Source organism: Dioscorea cayenensis, chromosome 14 (assembly GCF_009730915.1).
Source record: "Dioscorea cayenensis subsp. rotundata cultivar TDr96_F1 chromosome 14, TDr96_F1_v2_PseudoChromosome.rev07_lg8_w22 25.fasta, whole genome shotgun sequence".
Lineage (NCBI taxonomy): Eukaryota > Viridiplantae > Streptophyta > Magnoliopsida > Dioscoreales > Dioscoreaceae > Dioscorea > Dioscorea cayenensis.
The window spans coordinates 6,714,320-6,733,544 of record NC_052484.1 but is presented as its reverse complement, the minus strand read 5'-3'; the positions used below and the strand labels follow the sequence as shown (position 1 = coordinate 6,733,544).

Genomic DNA, 19,225 nt, shown 5'->3' with positions numbered 1-19,225 from the left:
TTGCTGGCCATAAGGCCTATTTAATCTAAGCTACCAAGAGACTAAAACCAGCCACTACATGGGATATGGCGGTTACCAAAACCGCCCATTACCTGGTCATGAGATGAGGAACCATCCACTACATGAACATGGATGAGGAACCGACCACTTCTTCCATTCTTAGGAAAACAAGTGCCTTGGTGGAATTGCCTACTCAAACTGTTCCTGCCAAAGCTCATCAAGGAGAACATGCGCCACGCTCTAGCAACCGCCCATGGCAACTGTTCTCGCCCTTGGTCAAAGCCACTTGTCCATAACCAAGTGCCATATTCTCCATTACCTTAGCGGATGGTTGGAGCAACCGCCCATCATGCCCACGTTCCTTGGCCACGCGTGAGCACTCCCAGCACATCGCTCGGTCATGCGAGCACTCCCAGCACATCGCGCCCACCCAGTAGTGACAAGTTTTCTCGGGCGTGCCTGCTTGCCCAACTTGCCTACGACAAGTTTTCTCAGCGTTCTCAGTCACGCCGCAAGCCTCCCTCGGTTGCGGCAACTATTCCCAGCATTATCGGTCACGCCTACTCAGCTCACCTGACTAAGGCAAGTTTTGCCGTTCATCTACTTGTCACGGCAGATTTTCCCGTACACTTCTCGGTCAAGGCAGATTTTCTCGCCCATTTGCTTATCGAAAGGTTTCCATACTTAGAATATTTTTTGCCTTTTCCCTCTCGGCCAAGATCACCTTGATAACGCCGAAAGTCGCTACCCGTGATGACCCATTAGATCGTTACAAACCTTGCATGCCGGAATCCCCTTGATACTGCCCCGGTCTCTCACTTAGCCCTAATATCCCCTGCTTACTCCTAGGGATCGGTAAAAGTCGAAGATGGATCCGACCTCGTTCAGTTTTGACTCCAATCCAATTGTTTCACAAAACCTTATAGGAGTTTAATTGGGCTTTACATCACTATCCTCCTTGATAACCGCAGGCTGGCCAACTTCTCCCGCCTCGGACTCTCCAGCTAGTGAGGACCCGAACACGTGAAACACTTAATCACTCGAAAGTGCTTGTCCCGGTTTTGTTTTGTCTCTACCCGAGTCTTCTCTTTACGAAGTTTCACAATAAAAGATTTTCGAATGACTTCCTTCTTGAAAGTCTTCTTCTCGAATTTCGTTTCTTTCGGATGGAACTTGGACTTATAACCCTCTGTGTCAAAGAAGACCATAAGTTTACTAGAGACTCCACGATCGCCATCGCAGTTTTCAAGTTCTTTGCTCCCTGTCTTTTCACTTTAATCTGGGGCCCAGTCTCGCAAAACATGAAAGGAAGTTAAACAACTTGTCATTTTTCGGCATGTCTTTAACGTTGAGCAAAGAATGAGTAAAAACTCCTTCACATAATCTTGGACCGCTCCGGATGCTTCAATTTCTTCAATGTAACTCGTGGCTTCCCTACGAGGGTATTGCAGGAAGGAATTGTGCTCGCAACTCCTTCAACTCCGCCAAGAATTGAAAGTGGTCCGACCAGAGACAAGCACTCATCATCTTGGCGAGTTGTCCACCAAAGTTTGGCATCACTCAACAAATACATGCCAACAAGAAAGACTTGCTTGCCATTCAGTACTTTTGTTGCTTTAAAGTATTGCTCCATATACCATATGAAATTCTCCAAGATTTTGGCATTTCAAATGCCATCAAAAGATGAATGTTTTGGTACCTGAACGCTCGTTGGACTCCTCATAGTGCTAGCGTTAGATAAGCCCGCATCTTTGAGATGGTTTATAACATGGAACGAATCACACAGGTGGAATCAATCACACAACCAACCAGTGATTGATTGAAATAAAATCACTCTCATGCATGTGGATACTTTCCATGCATGTGTTTTCCATGAAAGAATGATTTGGAGGAAGACTTTCTATGCACAAGGATTCCATGCAAATTTAGCATTCTTTCCTATTTACATATGCATTGATTATTTTGTCATTAGTTTACATTATTATCTATTTAAAAATGCATTGTAAAAGCTTTTGAGCAGAAAATTTTGAATAATCATTGAGTGTTCTCTTCATATTCTTTATCGTTGTGTGTGCTTCACGAACAACCGGTATAAAGCTGCGTGAGTCGGGAAACGAAACTTCCACGGCTCCTACTCCATTTTACGTCCACCGTGAGAGTCTATATTTGGAACTACCAACTCAAGGGCACGAGCAAGCTCACTGACGCGACACATCAAGTATTCACTTCTTTGACATAGAGCCATGAAATGGGCATCTATATCAATAAAGGAGCCAACAAAGATCATCCAGTCGCCCAGTGATATCTTCCAACCGATCCACCCTCTCGTCGAGGCGATCATCCTTTCTTTCGTGCCTCCAGCCATTATTAAACCATGGAGCTCAGATAACAGTTGTCACAACCCTACCGATGGAGGTTACCACGGCGAGAATACCTTAAATCTTCCGAAGACACTATGATGGCGCAACGCACCTTCGCAGCCTGTCAACCAAAGCCTCACCTCACCATAAGAGTCAACAAGGCACGAGCGGAGTAAATAAGAATGCACATAAAGAAAAGGCAGCCCAACTTAACTTAGACTTTTATTAATCCCTCCCACTCGATCAACTCTCCATCATTAGATGCTTCTCCAAATGATTCGATCCTTCCAAAATTGTTGGTCATAAGGCCTATTTAATCTAAACCACCAAGAAATTAAAACCGCTCACTACATGGGACATAGTGGTTACCAAAACCGACTATTACGCGTCATGAGATGAGGAATCACCCACTACATAAATTATGGATGAGGAACCGCCCACTACATGAACATGGATGAGGAACCACCCACTTCTTCTATCCTTAGGAAAACATGTGCCTTGGTGGAACCGCCTACTCCAACTGCTCCCGCCTAAAGCTCATCAAGGAGAACATGCGCCTATGCTCTAGTAACTGTTCTTGCCTTTGGTCAAAGGCACTTGCCCATGACGAAGTGTCCACATTCTCCATCACCTTAGCAGATGGTTGGAGCAACCACCCATCATGCCCATGTTCCCGCCACGCCATAGCACTCCCCGCCACACCACTTGGTCACACGCGCATGGTAGCGCCCTCATGCACACGCGCCCATGTTTCTTGAGTGACATATGCGCACCCATCCCAGTAGCGGCAAGTTTTTCTCGACCCACGCCCTGCTGGCCAACTTGCTGCGATAAGTTTTTCTCAACGTTCTCAGTCACGCCGCGAGGTTTCCTTAGTTGCGGCAACTTTTCTCGGCGTTGTCGGTCACGCCTACTCAGACCACCTATTGTGGCAAGTTTTGTCACCATCCGCTATGTCACGTAGATTTTCCACACCTCTCTGGTCACGCATATTTTCCCATGCATCTTCCTCACCGAGAGGTTTCCAACTAGAATATTTTTGGTCTTTTCCCTTGGCACAAAATCAAGTCATCTCGATCTAATGTTCTCGGGGATCGACCCATTAGACCAATTCATAAAGAACCTTGTAGCAATCCATATTGCATGGACATGTTTTTCTTTTTTAATTTACAAATGCATTACGTGTGTTAAAGACATAAACACTCTACACAGAAGACGCAGTGCTAAAAAACCAAGAGGTTATTGGTGTGAACATTTTATATTATTTACCTTCCGGTTAAAAAGAATTCACCAAAACAATTTTAAAAAAAAAATCCAAAAACAAACAAATGTTCGCCAAGGTTGTTGATTTTAAACCAAGTGGCTCTTAGCTTTCAAGGCCAAAGATTTTCCGTCATCTTTTTTCTTAGTATTATACTAGATTTCTAATAGTAACAAAAAAATAGTCAAGTAATATTTTATAAACATAAATAATAATAACAGAAACGTAAAAAAAAATAAAAATAAAATCTATCACGTAAAGCACAAAAGTTTCAAGTCAATGGTAGAAATTCATGAATTTACGAGTGTGCATCTTTTACTTGAGACTTGCCTTGATGCCAATGAAAGGAGAGAGTAAGAAGAAACAAAAACCAACAAATATAATGAGAGAAAAAGAAAAATGAACCATGTCTTGGCTGCATACGCATTTCAATTTTTTACTTATAAAATATTCAAGATGATGGTTTCTTTTTTTTTTTATAAATTTTATTTTAGCTAATTCCATCATTATAAGTGATTTGGGTGTCATTCAGTAATTTAGACCTAATCAACAGATAGTTACATCACTCTCAGAAGCAAATGAATAATAAAACACAAAATATATTAATCATATTCAACATTTTGAAAGGTGCATATTCAGTAAATTAAGTAAATTAGGAAAAGCCATACCAACACATCCTAACAGGCAGCTTATGCCAACAAGTCAGCATGAGTTTGATTTCTAACCACCTTGATAAGAATAGCAGATAAACACACTAAATATCAACTTACTAGTTACAATAGACACATTTTAACAGAAATGCTTAAATCATTTTCATTTCATTATTTACAGAATGGTTTCATTATTCTGAATATAATTCCCTACAAGCATTTATTTTTTAGATCTGGAAACCATATTTACAGAAGCAGAATCATAACTGATAATCCTACTTCCTAATATCTGTTATGTTTTACATCAAAACCAAGGGCTCCAACATCAAGCACAATGGTATTAAAACATACAGCTGCATGTATGTCTGAAGAAAGAAAAAATTTCAACATTTAGTGAATACATTCTAACATGATACAGTAAGGGATGAGAAAAAAATAATTCAACAAGATTTTTAGGGACTGAGACTACTTCTGACCAACAAAAATACTTGTGGTGAAGAAAAAAATATGACAGGATTATAGTGACCAATTTTTCTCATTCATATATCTATTAGTTTGTCACAAAGTTTCAGGACGATTTGTTACAGAAACATTCTCAAGATCGCAATTTGATTAGTAGGATATTCTTATGCTGTTGGTTATCAATGGTATCTGGATTTTGGTAATATAGAAGTAAAAGCTCAAGACTATCCCTTTTAGCTGTGTTAAAAACAGCGTTGAATCTGGCCAAACAAGAGCAGAACTGTAATTCAACAAGAGAGAATTCATCAAGAGCAGCATCTCACTATTTTCAAGTCATCAATCCCCTTTGCTATAGAATCAAAATAAGTATTTAATAGAGTGATGAATAAACAATGGAAGCATATTATTCAATCAGCCACAGATATCAAGTAATCTGGGCTAGATAAAATTAAGAAGTATCAAAACAGGCAGTTAATTTTTTTTTTTTTTTAAAACAGATGCATGTGCATGCAGTATCCAAACGTCTCCATTAAGCTTACCCTATTGATTTCTTACACCAGATAATCATTTCTATTATGAACCATAACAAACTATCCGCATCACACCTTTAATTTCCATTTTGTAACACTACTATTGAAGACTAACAGAATCTTTAATAATTATATGGGTTGCATCTGAAATGTGCTTAATTGCTTCAGCGCCAATTACGTAAACTAAGGGATCCCATCAGTTATACATTGCATGTCTTTTCTCAACCAAAATACATTGCCTTCTGTTTTCTATCTTAATTAGGTTCAACTTTGCTGTTGCCAAATAGAAATAGTCAGGAGCCTACAAGGAAGAATTATCTTTAATGAAGATTGGATCCTTAGAAGGTGACAAAATCACTAGTTTTTTATTAGTCTGTGATCCACAAGTTTCCTACCAGCCGTGGACTCTAAACTAATTCAGGGTGAGGTACTAAGAGCTCTACAAGGGGGTCAACTTCTTCCAACAGGTGTTATTTGCAAAAACAGGGTAGTACTTAAGCAAGCCAAGCCTTTACCGCTCGGACCAACCCCATTGGTGAAAATTACCTGTTTTTTTAACTAACAGGCACTATAGCTGGCGTTCTTGAGATTGATTCAACGGATACATTCTTTTTCTAATTCATATGCAACACTTGGTCAATTCAACTGAGACAAAGACTAGAAGGCCTATAAGAAGAGTAGAATAATATCCAAGGATCAAGAAAAAATAATTCTTCTCTTCACACAACAATATACCACACATGATTTTTTTTTTCTACACTATACTTTGCACAGCTATTTGTGATCAATTTCATATTTCCACAACTAAAAATTACCCATCAAGGAAAATTCAGCGCTAGTGAAACATCATCCTCCCATATCATCATTTCAATTGAAAGTAATGTACATTATATTATACAACAAAAGAATTCACATTCCACTACCCAAAATCTCATTGGCAAAGCGGTGAACACCTCATGGGCGGCGAAGAAGATACACATACCTCCAATCGCGAAGCAAACTCCTCATCCTTGGGTCTCAGCAAGGCCGGAAGCATCAATACCACCTTCTTCTCCACACAAGCAATGTGCCGGGGCCTTATTCTCTTCTCCAAACTAAACGAGAAGTACTGCGGGAACTCCCTCACCTCCTCCAACCCTCTCTCCATTTTCTCTAATAAAAATCTCAACTTTGGCCTCAAGTTCTCCTCAATGCTATAGCAGAAAAGCTGCGGAAATCTCCTCACCATCGCCCGAGCTTCTCTTGATGAAAACCCGGATCTTTCGAGGAACTCCAGCCTAGGGATGAGCTTCTCCTCGACACTGCAAGACAGGAGGTCGGTGTGTCTTGTTACGTGGGAAATCCCGAGCATTTGGAGGAAGTAGAGGGTTGGGCGAAGCCGGCCGGCGACAGAGGAGACGAGAAGGCGTGGCCGACGGTTGATCACGTGGCGGAGGTCGCTGCCGGAAACTCCGGCCTCGCGGAGGAGGAAGGTGATGGCATGGGCGAGATCGGATGGTGAAGACGCGAGGATCTCAGGGCACATGCCGGCGATCCGGCGGATCTCCGGCGAGGAAAAGCTTAGAGAGAGGAGGAAATCAACGGTGGATTTGAGATCGGAGAGAGGGATGGAGAGGATCGGACGGTAGGAGAAGGGGTCAATGCCTAGGGATTCGAGAAAGACGAGCTTCTCAGCGGCGGGGGAGAGAGAGGAGAATTTGGGGGGCTTTTCGGGAAGAGAGACGAGGGAAGGGACGGAAAGGCTGAGGCCTCGGGTTGGAAGAGAAGGACGAGGGCGAGGGGCATTTTGGGAAGGTTTGGGTGTTCTGGGAACGAGGAAGGGGAATTTGGAAAGGTGGCGAAGGGTGGAGGAGGGATAGAATAGGAAGAGGTCTTCCATTGGAATGGAGATCTCTTCTCGCTCTACATTGGCTCGCCGGAGTGAGAAAAAGAATGGGGCCTTTTAGGGAATAAAAATAAATAATGAATTAAAAAAATGTATATATATATTTTGTGGAGATAAGGTAGGATGGGAGATCGATTGTATTGGTGTAGGACAAACGTTCAAAGCGATTGACACGTGGGGGATGATGATTGGTTTGATTTTGATAGGGTGCTGACGCTGGCGGAAGGTTGCTGCTCGGATGATTGCCACGTCTTTTTTGGTTTGTGGTGGGCCACGAGTGAGAACTTTGATAAAATTTTAATTTAAAAAACATTGGGGGGAGTAATTTAAAAAATAAATAAATACATACAGGGATATATATAGAGAATGACTTTAATAAGTGAAGTTAAATAGATATAGTTAGTGTAGTTCATCATTCACATTATAATATTTGTCCCAAAAATATATAAAAGATAATAACTTTTTCTATAATGTTCGTACTTTTTTAAAATTACTCATTTCATACTACGTGTCAAATATCCAATGGTGAACTACACTAACTACATCTATCTATCTTCACCTAAGTTATTCCCAATATATATATATATATATATATAAAAAGGTGGATAAACCACACCCTGGATATCTTCTTTAACCCTCGTAAAGATAATAAAAATCTAGTTTGGTATTATATAAGTTGTAATCCTTGGTTTTTTGAAGAAATTAAACAAAGTTCATGAATTTTTTCTTGAGAGAGCATGTTTTCGGTTATGTTTAATAATCTTATTATTAAAGGTTCATCATGTAAAGTTATAATTAGAACCTATTATTATAATAGTGGGTTTAATTTTATAAGCTTATGACTAATAATGATTGGAATTATGAAATTCTTCTTAATTCTGTTGGCTTAATTGCATAAACATAATGACATCTAAATTTTTTTTTGTCCTTTGACCATTGGTATCCTAGACTTAGAATCCATGGGGGAGTTTGGTTGTCAAGGAGTGGATTTAGGGAGGAATGTGATATGAGTGACATGAGGGGGAGTGGAGTAGGAGTGAGAATAAAGAATGTGCTTGGTTGGTAAGGTTTGGAGAGTGTAATTTATTGGGAATGGGAAAAGTAAAGAAAGTAAATATGATAAAATGACACTTATGCCCTTTATACAAAACTAATACTATTGTATATATAATAATCCGTTATTTTTTAATTATATCTTTTTAAAAAAATATTTAAAAAACGTAAATAATTAATTATCAAAAAAATAAATATTTAACTTTTATAATACTATAATTTCATTTCTAATTTTTTTAGATTTAAGTAATAATATCATTAAGGTAGAATTGCCAAAAAACCCTCCCAAACTTTCGCCATATTGCACAAAAACCCCATAGTTTTTGCAATACCTAAAAACCCCTTCCTTTTTATACTCCATGATTTTTCAAAACCCCAAAGTACGTGAATAGACGATTAAACGGAGTATTTTTAAATTTTATGGACGAAAAATGCCTCTCGACGGAAGTCGTGGGTCGCACCCATTTCTGCAGTGAGAGGAAGTAGGTGGGTTTTTTTCTTAGGGCTACAAACTGCTTGTCTTCTCTCAACTCGCGTCTCCGACCATTTGTCTTCTCTTAACTCGCGTCTCCAGACTTCTTCCTTTCCACTCGCGTCTCGAAGGAGAAGTCTCGCGAAATATTTGGCATTTCATCACTGTGAGTCCTAAAGTATTGATTATGGTTTTTGTTAATTATTCATGCTACGTAAGAGACATTTTTTTCGATTTTTATTTTTGTGATTTTGTTTTTTTCTTGGAAGACATTGAAGCTCGCATCGGGGACTGATCGGGCTGGGGTTTTTGTTAGTCCATGAGGGGAGATCTCTGACTAGGGTTTTTTTGTTTTTGTTTTTACATTTTCGTCTGTATACACGATCGAAATGGTTTTTCGATTGTTGTGATTTGTGTAATGTTTATAATCTACGCTACCCTTTTCGATTGATATGGTTGAAGTTGTAAAAATGAGGTCTACGTTAAATAATGAGCTTTTACCGCTTAAGTTTTGTCGTCTCCGCTTAACTATTTGTATCTCCTGTTTAATAATATAGTTCTCTGCTTAACAAATGATATCAATGTTAAGAATTGAGAGTTTACTCGCTTAACAACTTATAATTCCGCTTATCAATTTGTGAATATCGATGTCCGAACGTGCTCGTTATCATCGCAGTTTGTGATTACGGGCGGTCAATCTAGTTAATCGAGTGATGCTACATGACACCCTAGAGGGAGACCGTGAGGTGAATTGAAAGTTCACATGATCCCTCGACACTCGGGAGATCATCCGAAGGACACCGCTCGAGCATTTCATCGAGTTGAAGTCAGATTCCAAGAACGGGCCCTTCTTGATTCTTTTAGCTGCAAAGGTACAATAGCCGCACCAATAAATTCGTGGATCGGGAAAGTATCGCCACTTTCAGCTCGAAGATGTGGCCCTCGCTCTTGGGTCTCGCTGCGATGGAGACCTCACCGTGTTTCGTAAGAAGAAAACACGCCGCCTTTCAAGAGAGGTATTTATCGAAAAACGATGAGAGACACGAGATTCCATCGTGAGCACTCTTCAAAGAACTCGTTTATCGAGGGAGAAGAAGAAAATTTTGTCAAACTATCGATGGTATACCTCTCCCGGTACAACTCTCTTCCCAACATACGCCCCGCCGTTCCTAAATCGGATCGCTGATTATGTCGATGATCTACCCGCCATGGGGTGATACGTGACGGGCGAAGCGACGACAAGTGGCTTAGCGGAGGACATTCCACAAGTCCCGCCGAGTGCAATCTAGATGCGGGGAAGAAGATCAACACCGGGTATGTTAAGGGTCGTACGGTCGGCGCTTAACATCTCGTTTTACTGAGATGACCGAACCGGAAAGAAAGTCCGCTTTCGAGAGATCCCAAGGATGCTCGTCTACGTGTGAAAATACTTTCTACCGAAGTAAAGCTGACTGATAGAAACGCAGTTTGTCATCCTCAAGGAAAAAGAGGTAATAATTCAAAAACTTTGTTCATCTACCGCTTAAAACCGCTTTCTTTAATGTTTAAATATTTTGTTCTCTCTGCTTAATCTAATACGCTATAACGCTTTAAATATATAAGTTACATGTTTAAATATAGTTTTTATTGTTTAAACTGAATGATTTCACTAAGATTGTTTGGTTTACGCATGTTAGTTTTCTGAGCTAGTTCCGACTGAACGTCGATGAAGAAATATTTGTTTGGGCCAACCGCTTGTGATGCTATTGTCTCGAAACCGCTGTGCTCAAGGCAAGATGAGACTGAGCAATCTCTTCCATGCGCCCGACGCTCGCTTTCCTCCTACTTCTAGTCCAAAACGCTGCACGATTCCTCGAGGCCGAGAAGCCCCTCGCCACCCCTGGGCTCGACTGCGTGGCACCTCGATCGCAGCAGAGCCCCCAGCCAAGACTAGGCGAGGGATGTCATCGCGAACTCTTCCGCAGTCGTCAGATTTTTGATGATCAATTCCCCCGGCTTATCATTCGGTCGAGGCATCTGGAAGGTCGGCCACACTCACAATCGATCGCGCCTTCCCTCCAAACAAAACGAAGTACCAGATTTGACGGACTGGCCGGAATTCGACGACGAGGACATCATCGAGGTGGCTATTCAAGGCGGCCTCAATGGAAGAGGCTTGCAAAAAGAGGAAAACAATAATGCTCTCCGCCTCAACCACCGTTGATGATGAACAATAGCAAGACCATCGGATGGCCGATGGTGTTACTGTTGATGACATGCCCATCAAGGTGGAGGAGATCGCAGATGACGCTGAGATTGCCGCTGTGGATAAGATCGTTGACTCTATTGTTAACGACAACATGAACCCGGTGAACCGGGCGCTTGATAGTCGCATCAAAGATGGACACAATCCACGAAGAATAACAACCGACCCAACGCTTGGTCTCGCCATTGATGCCGTTGCTGTGGTCATGCCGAGAAGGTCGCTGACTCTATCCTCAACGAACTCAAGTCACGGTGGAACTCAATCGGCCGATCGCTGCCAGCGATCGAGGCGCATACCAATCCCACAACAACAAGAAGCATGTAAGGAAGTGTCTCCCGTTGATGCCGGGCCATGCGCCCCCATCGAAGGAAGGGAATGTCACCGAAATGGAGACGAGAGAGAAGAACAATGCCAATAAAAATTAGAAGAAGTTCGGGAAAGTCTTCATTCCGAAGAAGAAAAATACGTCGCTAATCGCTGCCTCAACAAGTAGCAAGCGAGGAGTCGATAAGGATCTTCCTCAACCCGCCCCTATGGACAAGTAAGTTTGAAGTTTTTATGGTATTGTTTTAAACTATTATATGTTACCATTTAAGTAAGAGCGTTAACGTTCAACTATCCCAAATAGCATGTAAACTATTACATGTTACCCTTTTAGTATTACGCTAATATTCAAACATTTAATATAGCATTTAAATATATAGATGTTAACCTTTAACTATTATAATCGCTACCATTTAATTTATATCATTAACATTTTAAATATTTTTACATAGAATTTTTAAATCTTGTTGTATCAGCTTAAATATTTTACAATATTGTTTACTGTATCTATGTTCCGCTCAACCATAGACTGCTCGCTGTGGAAGAATGACTCTGTCAGCACCACACGGTCTAGTCTATTCGACCTGCTTGAGAGGAAGGAGATGGTTGCAGACGATGTGATGGACACTTTCATATGTATATTGCAAAAGTCGATGAGCTGAGTGCCATATCGTTATAAGCAGCGCCTCCATCACACGCACCACTCGGGCTCTGCTCATGTCAAAGCAGGACGACGCACATGAATCCACTATGGCTATGATCAGAGATGCCACGCGCAACGTGCATGAAGTTGACATTGTCATCCTCCCGATAATTATGAGTGGCCACTTCCATGTCATCGTCGCCCTGACAATGACAAACAAGAATACTAGGCATTATTCTTCATGCCAAAGCGAGGAATACGATAAAAAGCGCTTAGAAATGGTAAGTGCTTTTAATAATTTGTGTTTGAGTAATAGTGTTCGTAAATAATCGGCATTATAATATCAACTTGTATACCTCGGCAGATGAAACCTATTCGACCTTTGTATCAACATGGAGTTGAGGCGAGTTGGCGACTCGCAGTTCCCGCTTGTTCACGATCACGAAACCCCACGACAGGAAGCATGCGGTTTATCGAGCGCATTACTCGCCCGATGAGAAGCTACTGACTACCGTGAGACGGACGTCCCTTATCTGCGATTAAAGTATGTTTCCCGTATACTTAAGGAGGGGAGGGCAACCGGCATCACTGCTAAAGGGGAGTGTTCGAAGCGGGTTCATAGTCATTGTATACGTTCTTTAGTTTCAAATGTAAAACCAGTTTTAAATTCAATTCATTTTTTTCCGAAGAACACGACAAATTTTGTCAATGTAAATTTACATGTATCTATATTTATATACTTGACTCTTTCTTTAACAATCCAGTTTCATTGTTTAACTTGCACTCTCATTGTTTAATTATAAGTTTCATTGTTTAATTATCAACGTTATTGTTTAAATATCCATGTTACAGTTTAAGATGAACTAGTCACATGCAAAAATAACTTTCGATCGTTTAAACTAACAACGTCTCTACTTAAATATATGTATTAACTGTAACAATAATGTTTTCTCTGTTTAAAAATGAAAAGTTGGCACACAAATAACTTTGTTTCTTTGTAAAAATCAGCTGTTTTACAATGGCTAGTCGGCGACAGTTTCATTGTAAATATCCTGTTTCGTTTTGAGGTTCTGTTCTTGTTGGATGATATTGAAGTCCGCAGAGTTCATTATCGCCTAGGGTTCTGTTTTGTTTTCATTTTCATTATCGGCTAATGTTAAACATTCGGTTTTAGTGTATAATTATCACTTTCTCTCTTTAACTTTCTTTCTCTCTGTTTAAATTTCATTTTCTCTGTTTAAAATTGTCTTATTGAATATCAGTGTAATTACAATGAAATGTACTTAAAATATAAATCTCTGATAGAAATAGAATGTTCACGTAAGACAATATAATACAACATTCATTTTCTTAGTAAATATCAACGTAATTACAATGACATATACAAACCTCTGAAAAAAATAGAATGTTCACATTAGGCAATACAAAAATTCTCTGTTTAAGCTTCAAACTCTCCGTTGAACGCACGACGTAACCATCACGGACCTCGGAATCGTCAAAGTACACCTTCGAATAGGGTGTCCAGAACACTTGCTCCAGTCAGACCACATTTTCTTCTAGATCAAGTCCTTTTTAAAGGATATGTGATGAGCCTTCTTCTGGTAATCATCCACAATCAACTTGTAAGTGAAATCTTCTTTTTTTGACAAAGTCAAAACACACTTCCGTCATTGCTTACCCGTAGAGCATTTCGACTTGGTCAAGAAAAAGCAAGTTTTCACCTATAGGTTGTTTATGGATGACGTACTAGAGGAAAACAATCATGACACATCCTGTAAAAAGTCTCTGATCTAAAAAATGTGGTTTGAATGGAGCGAATGTTGTGAACACCAAGTTTTTGACTCGACAGGATGACCATCACACAAGAAGAAGAAGAAGGAGAGTGGTTGTATGTTCAATGAAATGGTTCTTCCTTCCCATTTATACTGCAAAATCCAACAGCCTGCTGCCGCTTCGGCTTCCGATTTTAATGAAGGCCGGGAGTGGAAACGCTTGGGGAACCGAGTGTGTATTAATTACGCTTGGGGGACCAAAGACACGGTCGCATTGTATAATTTAAGCGGATTCAAATGTATTTTTACACGATAAATTAAAACTTTAAACAGAGAAGCAAATATTTAAACTGTAATAGATATATTTAAATATAAAGTTGATATTTAAAACAATAATAAAAGTATATACATATACATAATGCCTACTCGGCAAACAGATTCATTACGACGATCTGCGATTGTGACGAGAAACTAGCGATGGCTACAAGGCACCTCGCGGACCTCGGACGCAAGACTCAATCCTCTTTTACGTCTAGAATGCCCGACTTACCTTCTCATCCGCAATTTCGTCGATTGCGTCACAAGCGGTCGCATACGCAGGCAGATGACATTATGCCCTCTCGAACCCCACAATACACGCACTGAAAGAAAAGAATGCGCGCTTAAAACACCAAAATGAGAAGAAGAAAAAGAAGAACAAGAACAAGAACAAGGACAAGAACAACAAGATATGAGCCTTCTAAACTTTGTTTGAGAAAAGCAGCGGGAGGCATTGCAAAACTATGAATAAATTTTTGGACATGATATGATGGGCGCCATTTTTCCCTCCTTTTGTAAGGCCAAAAATAGAATTTCATATCATAAAACCTACTTCAACCTACCGTGAGGGTTAAAAGAATGTAAAAATATAACGGAGGCATCAAAGGGTGTGTAAAAGTTGGAGGTTTTTGGGAAGTTTTTGAAAATTACGAGGGGTGAACAGTAATTTTCCCTATCATTAATTAGTTATTAACTAATAATATTAATTACAAATTAAATTAAAAATAATTCCAATAAAAGAAGTTAACTATAACAATTATTTCTTTTGCATAAGAACAACAATGTAATAAAAAAATCAAAACAATTAAAAACACCTTGTAAAACATGATATATATATATATATAAGGGCATATTAGTCATTTTCATATTAAAGTTGCCCAATCCCCCTACAATCCCCTCAATTATGTGGTGAGTGAGACTCACTCACATCGGTGAGTCTCACTCCCTCCATAATCCTCCCTCACTCCCATTGATGTATACCCAAACAAGGGGTTGCATCCAATCCTCCCTCACTCCCACTCCAATCTTGACATCCACACACCCCAAAGATTAATCTAGAGTAATATTATTGAAAGCTTATTAAGGGAGACCTCTTCCAGTAGAGATTTTTGTATCCACAAAGATTTATACTAGAATCACTAGTTCTTGTGGCCCTAAGCCTCTACCAACTAAACCGTCCCCTGTTGGTTAAAACATTTTTTTTAATCTACTTGTAATATCTCCTAATGAGTTTGGTTTCCTAACTCTAAAGATTATTTTTTATTAGATGATATATTCGAGTACTCTGATTGCATATATTGATAATTATTGGATAGTTTGGAAGACATTGGTGTATATATTAAGATAATTCATCATATTAAAACTTTTATAGAAAAATTTTTGTTCATGAGAGGCTACACACCAAACAATTTCTATATAATATTTACTTAGGTCTATTTGATTTGTAGTAAAGACCACTCAAGAATTAGAACTTTTTGTTTAATTCTTTTCCGTAATGTTTTGGAGTATCTTGGAACTTTCTAGATTGCAGTGGAATATTTGGGTATGGGCTTTACGATGAGGGTAAAGTCGTAATTTGACTTTTTGTACTATAGCATCATTTTTTTACATCATTACTGTTGACGACTATAGCTCTGTATTGTAAAAATTATTGTGACTTTTACTATAGTGATGACTATGACATCAGATTCACATTCTAGTATTGTAGCTCTTTCATAGTAGAAATGGCGCTATAGTATCGAGATACTCGAGATACTAAACCTTTAGTTGAAAACAAAGGGGGACATGTGAATGTGGTGGAGGAGGTAGTTGACCACTCATGTTTGACTAAATGCCGCTAAAATCTTTGCTTATGTCTTAACAATGTTTTAAACATCATCATTATACCTTAGAGGTGGTTTAGTTTCTCCCTCCTTCCTCCATTTCACCAATCCTCTCCGAAGAGCATCATTTATCCTGTAAAACTGAGAAAAGCCTCAGGAGTTCTCCTCTAACAATATTATCATCATCATCATCATCTTCCACTCACCGCCTAGTCATTCTTCCTTTTTCCTTTTCCAATATCACCCTAACCAATCTCAAGGATAAGAGAAGTTTAAAGGCTTGGTTTCCAAACACATAGCATAATCTATGCTCTGAATTATTCCCGTGTTTAACATTGTTTTCATTCTCTAAATTCTTGGTGATTACTTATATGTATTTAGATGGTTATGCCATCGTAAGGAGGCTTATAGCACTAATAAAGTGTGCGATTGATGTTGGATTTTGTATGCATGCATATTTTCATACATCGTTTGTTACATGGTGCATTCTAATGTTATTAAAATGGTGTTAAGGCTTGCATAAATTTAGGTGCTTGAACATTTTAGATGCTATGTTTTAATCGTTTGTTTTAGTATTTGGCTAACAGAGATGGTTATATTAGATAGTTTTGTTAGTATTGAATTTTTGAATTAGCATTAGTTGAAATTTATCTAATTCTAATATTGATTTTTCCGTGAAGAACTTCTCAATTAATTGATCCTTGAACTATTAAATATTGATACTCAAACTTTTGTATGGATTTATAATGTCTCAAGAGCAGTAATCAGCCTTTAGTGTTTCATGGGTTAGAGGGAAGACCCTTTTTCTTTTCTAATTGTGCTTTGTCTTTCAGTTTTGTTATTATGGTGATCTTGAATTCTCATTTACATCTTGTCTAGGGTTTGATCCCTTTGATCATTATGTTTAATTAACAATGAGTAGAAAAGCCCTTAATGAATGTTTGCATCTACTTGTACATAACACACTTATTTAGCTACTTAGGTAGGTGTAAGAGAAGATATAGTAATGAAGACATGCTTCATTTTCTTCATGTAATTGACTTACTTATGGTTTTAGTAGCTGTAAGGTGGCCATGAGGGTGGTAGGAGGGTTATATATAGCTGAATAACGCTTATCATGTGGTATGGTGTATATAAATATATTATATACTTGTATTTGAATACTGTTTGGGCATGTGGTGCTTTAGGAGCGTGTTTTAGAGTAAAATAGAGAGATTATGTGAAATCGTGGAATTGGGTAGTGCGCTTTTAGGGCTAGAGTGACAATTGCTTAAATTGAATCGAGTCTAATTAAAATTGGTTCAATCTCAGCCTATTTGGGAAATTGATTCAGTAGGTAGATTGCGCTTACTTCATGAATATTTCTGTTCTGCTAAGTTGGCCTTTTCTTTGCGTCTTTAAGCTGTGCTTAGTGCAAGGTTATGAGTTTATTTTGTATTTTATCGACTTTGGAATCTTGAGTACTTACGGAATCATCGAGGAGTTTAGGCTGGTAGTAACCTGGCAGGGTGTTAAAGAAGATAAGTGCTATAAGTTGACACTTTTAATGTTAACGCTCGCAGGTCGCGTATACAAATTCTACAAAATAATTTGATGTGGTAAAATATATATTAGCATGGAAGCCACCGCACTGCTTTATTAAGGTTATTGTTTGGTAATATTTGAAGAATTATTTCTACTTTGTATATGCTTCTTAGACACTGTTAATCATCCGATCTCTACTATATACTAATTCTATCAACCAACGTGTGTTTTGTTTACATAATTCCCCACTCTAGATGTATGCGTTTCTCACACACATGATGACATATGGTCATTGCCTATAAAATTATTAATCTTACTTTAATATATATATATAGTATATATATATACATATATATACATACATATACATATATATAGGTTGTTGTTTCGCTATTCATACACTCTCATTACATACATATTTCTACATGCTTCCATATGTATTTTCTCCAGAATGCATCGACGATAACTCTTTTAATAAATTGTATATGTATGTATTCACCCAAAATACATAAGCGGTACTCGGATATTATCCTCGGGAAATTCCGACAATTATACTAGTAAAACGTAAGGTATTAGACTGGCATAGTGTGGTTTTCTAGAAGGTGACTTTTTCTAGATATGGGCGGAATATTGCTATAATATTAGCTATTCTCAAGCCTGGTTAATCTTGTCTGGCAAGGGGAATTATTTAGTAAAGGTATTATTTTCCAAAGAAAATTTCCAAAAGGTGACTTGATTTTATTGGTATTTGAGAAAGGAGGAGTATCGCTTTTTACCCGTATTTCTGGGTTAAAATGTACTTTGTTGAAATGCTACGTTAGGGTTGGTTATCACGATTTACTATCTGTGGATCGGTCCCTCAGACATGCTTGTCACGGCGTGCTGCCTCACTAGTGGAAATGTGCACGTATGTTGATGCGTCATGTATTTGATGTCATTGTGCATTTGGCTTTGTTCTAGGTGGCGATGGAAACTATCTGCGTGAAATTTTATTTGATTTTCGATCAGAAACCACTGACATATTTGATAATCTAATTGGTGGCATTTGGGAAACAGATTTTATTATCACTTCCACATATAAGATATCATTTATACCGATTTCAAAAATGGGAAATACATTAATCCCGATTCCTATTTTGGATGTTCTCGATTTACTATTTAATTATATGACTTTCCATACCAATGCCAAAGTTTGAATGCTATATGATGTATTTCATTGTATAAAATAACTGTTTTAATTCCTCAAAAAAATTTTTTTTTTAACTAAATACTTATTGAGCTCTTAAGCTTATGATCCCATTGATTTCTCCTTCTCAGAACATGGGGAGTAGCTACTAAGCCTTAGAGTTGAAAAATGAACTCATCTCCCCTGATTCTGGAACCAGGGAATACCCTGGTTCCAGTCTATTAAACCTTGACATGTATCCACAATCACAATAGAAAAAATATAATAACATCACAAGGGACACATGTCAGAATATGATAGGTTGGAACCAGTGTATTCCCTAGTTCTAGAACCAGGGAAGATGAACTCTTGAAAAGCCTGGTTGGTGTAGCTTTATCATTTATTTCATACATGTTTTGTTTAGAGTACTTGTAGTGTGTGATTTGGAACTAGAATTATTTTCTTATCTTTGTAACCGGTAGAAGTAGTACTTAGATTTGAATTTGTTGTGTATTTCTTCTAGAATCTTGTGGAATTTGCGTAAATTTTTCTATAGTATGTATCATCCCTCTATCTAGTTGTTGCTTTCTATATATGAGACCCTTGCATACATCTTGGGACCACATACCTCACATATACAATCGGTTTTGTTGTATATGAGATTTAGCTCTATGTCATTATGGTACTAATATTTAAACTAGTGATTTTTTATTTTTGGGAGGTTCATTGTACATATTA

At 38.5% G+C, this 19,225-nt stretch overlaps 1 protein-coding gene across 1 annotated transcript; it reads right to left on the bottom strand.

Annotated features, from left to right (window-relative positions):
• Positions 1 to 6,097: 6,097 nt before the first annotated feature.
• LOC120275261 (transcription termination factor MTEF1, chloroplastic-like) lies at positions 6,098 to 7,217 on the bottom strand. The gene has a single exon (XM_039281783.1). The coding sequence runs from the start codon at positions 7,140 to 7,142 to the stop codon at positions 6,195 to 6,197; it is 948 nt and encodes a 315-aa protein (XP_039137717.1). The 5' UTR covers positions 7,143 to 7,217; the 3' UTR covers positions 6,098 to 6,194.
• Between the last annotated feature and the right edge of the window lie 12,008 nt (positions 7,218 to 19,225).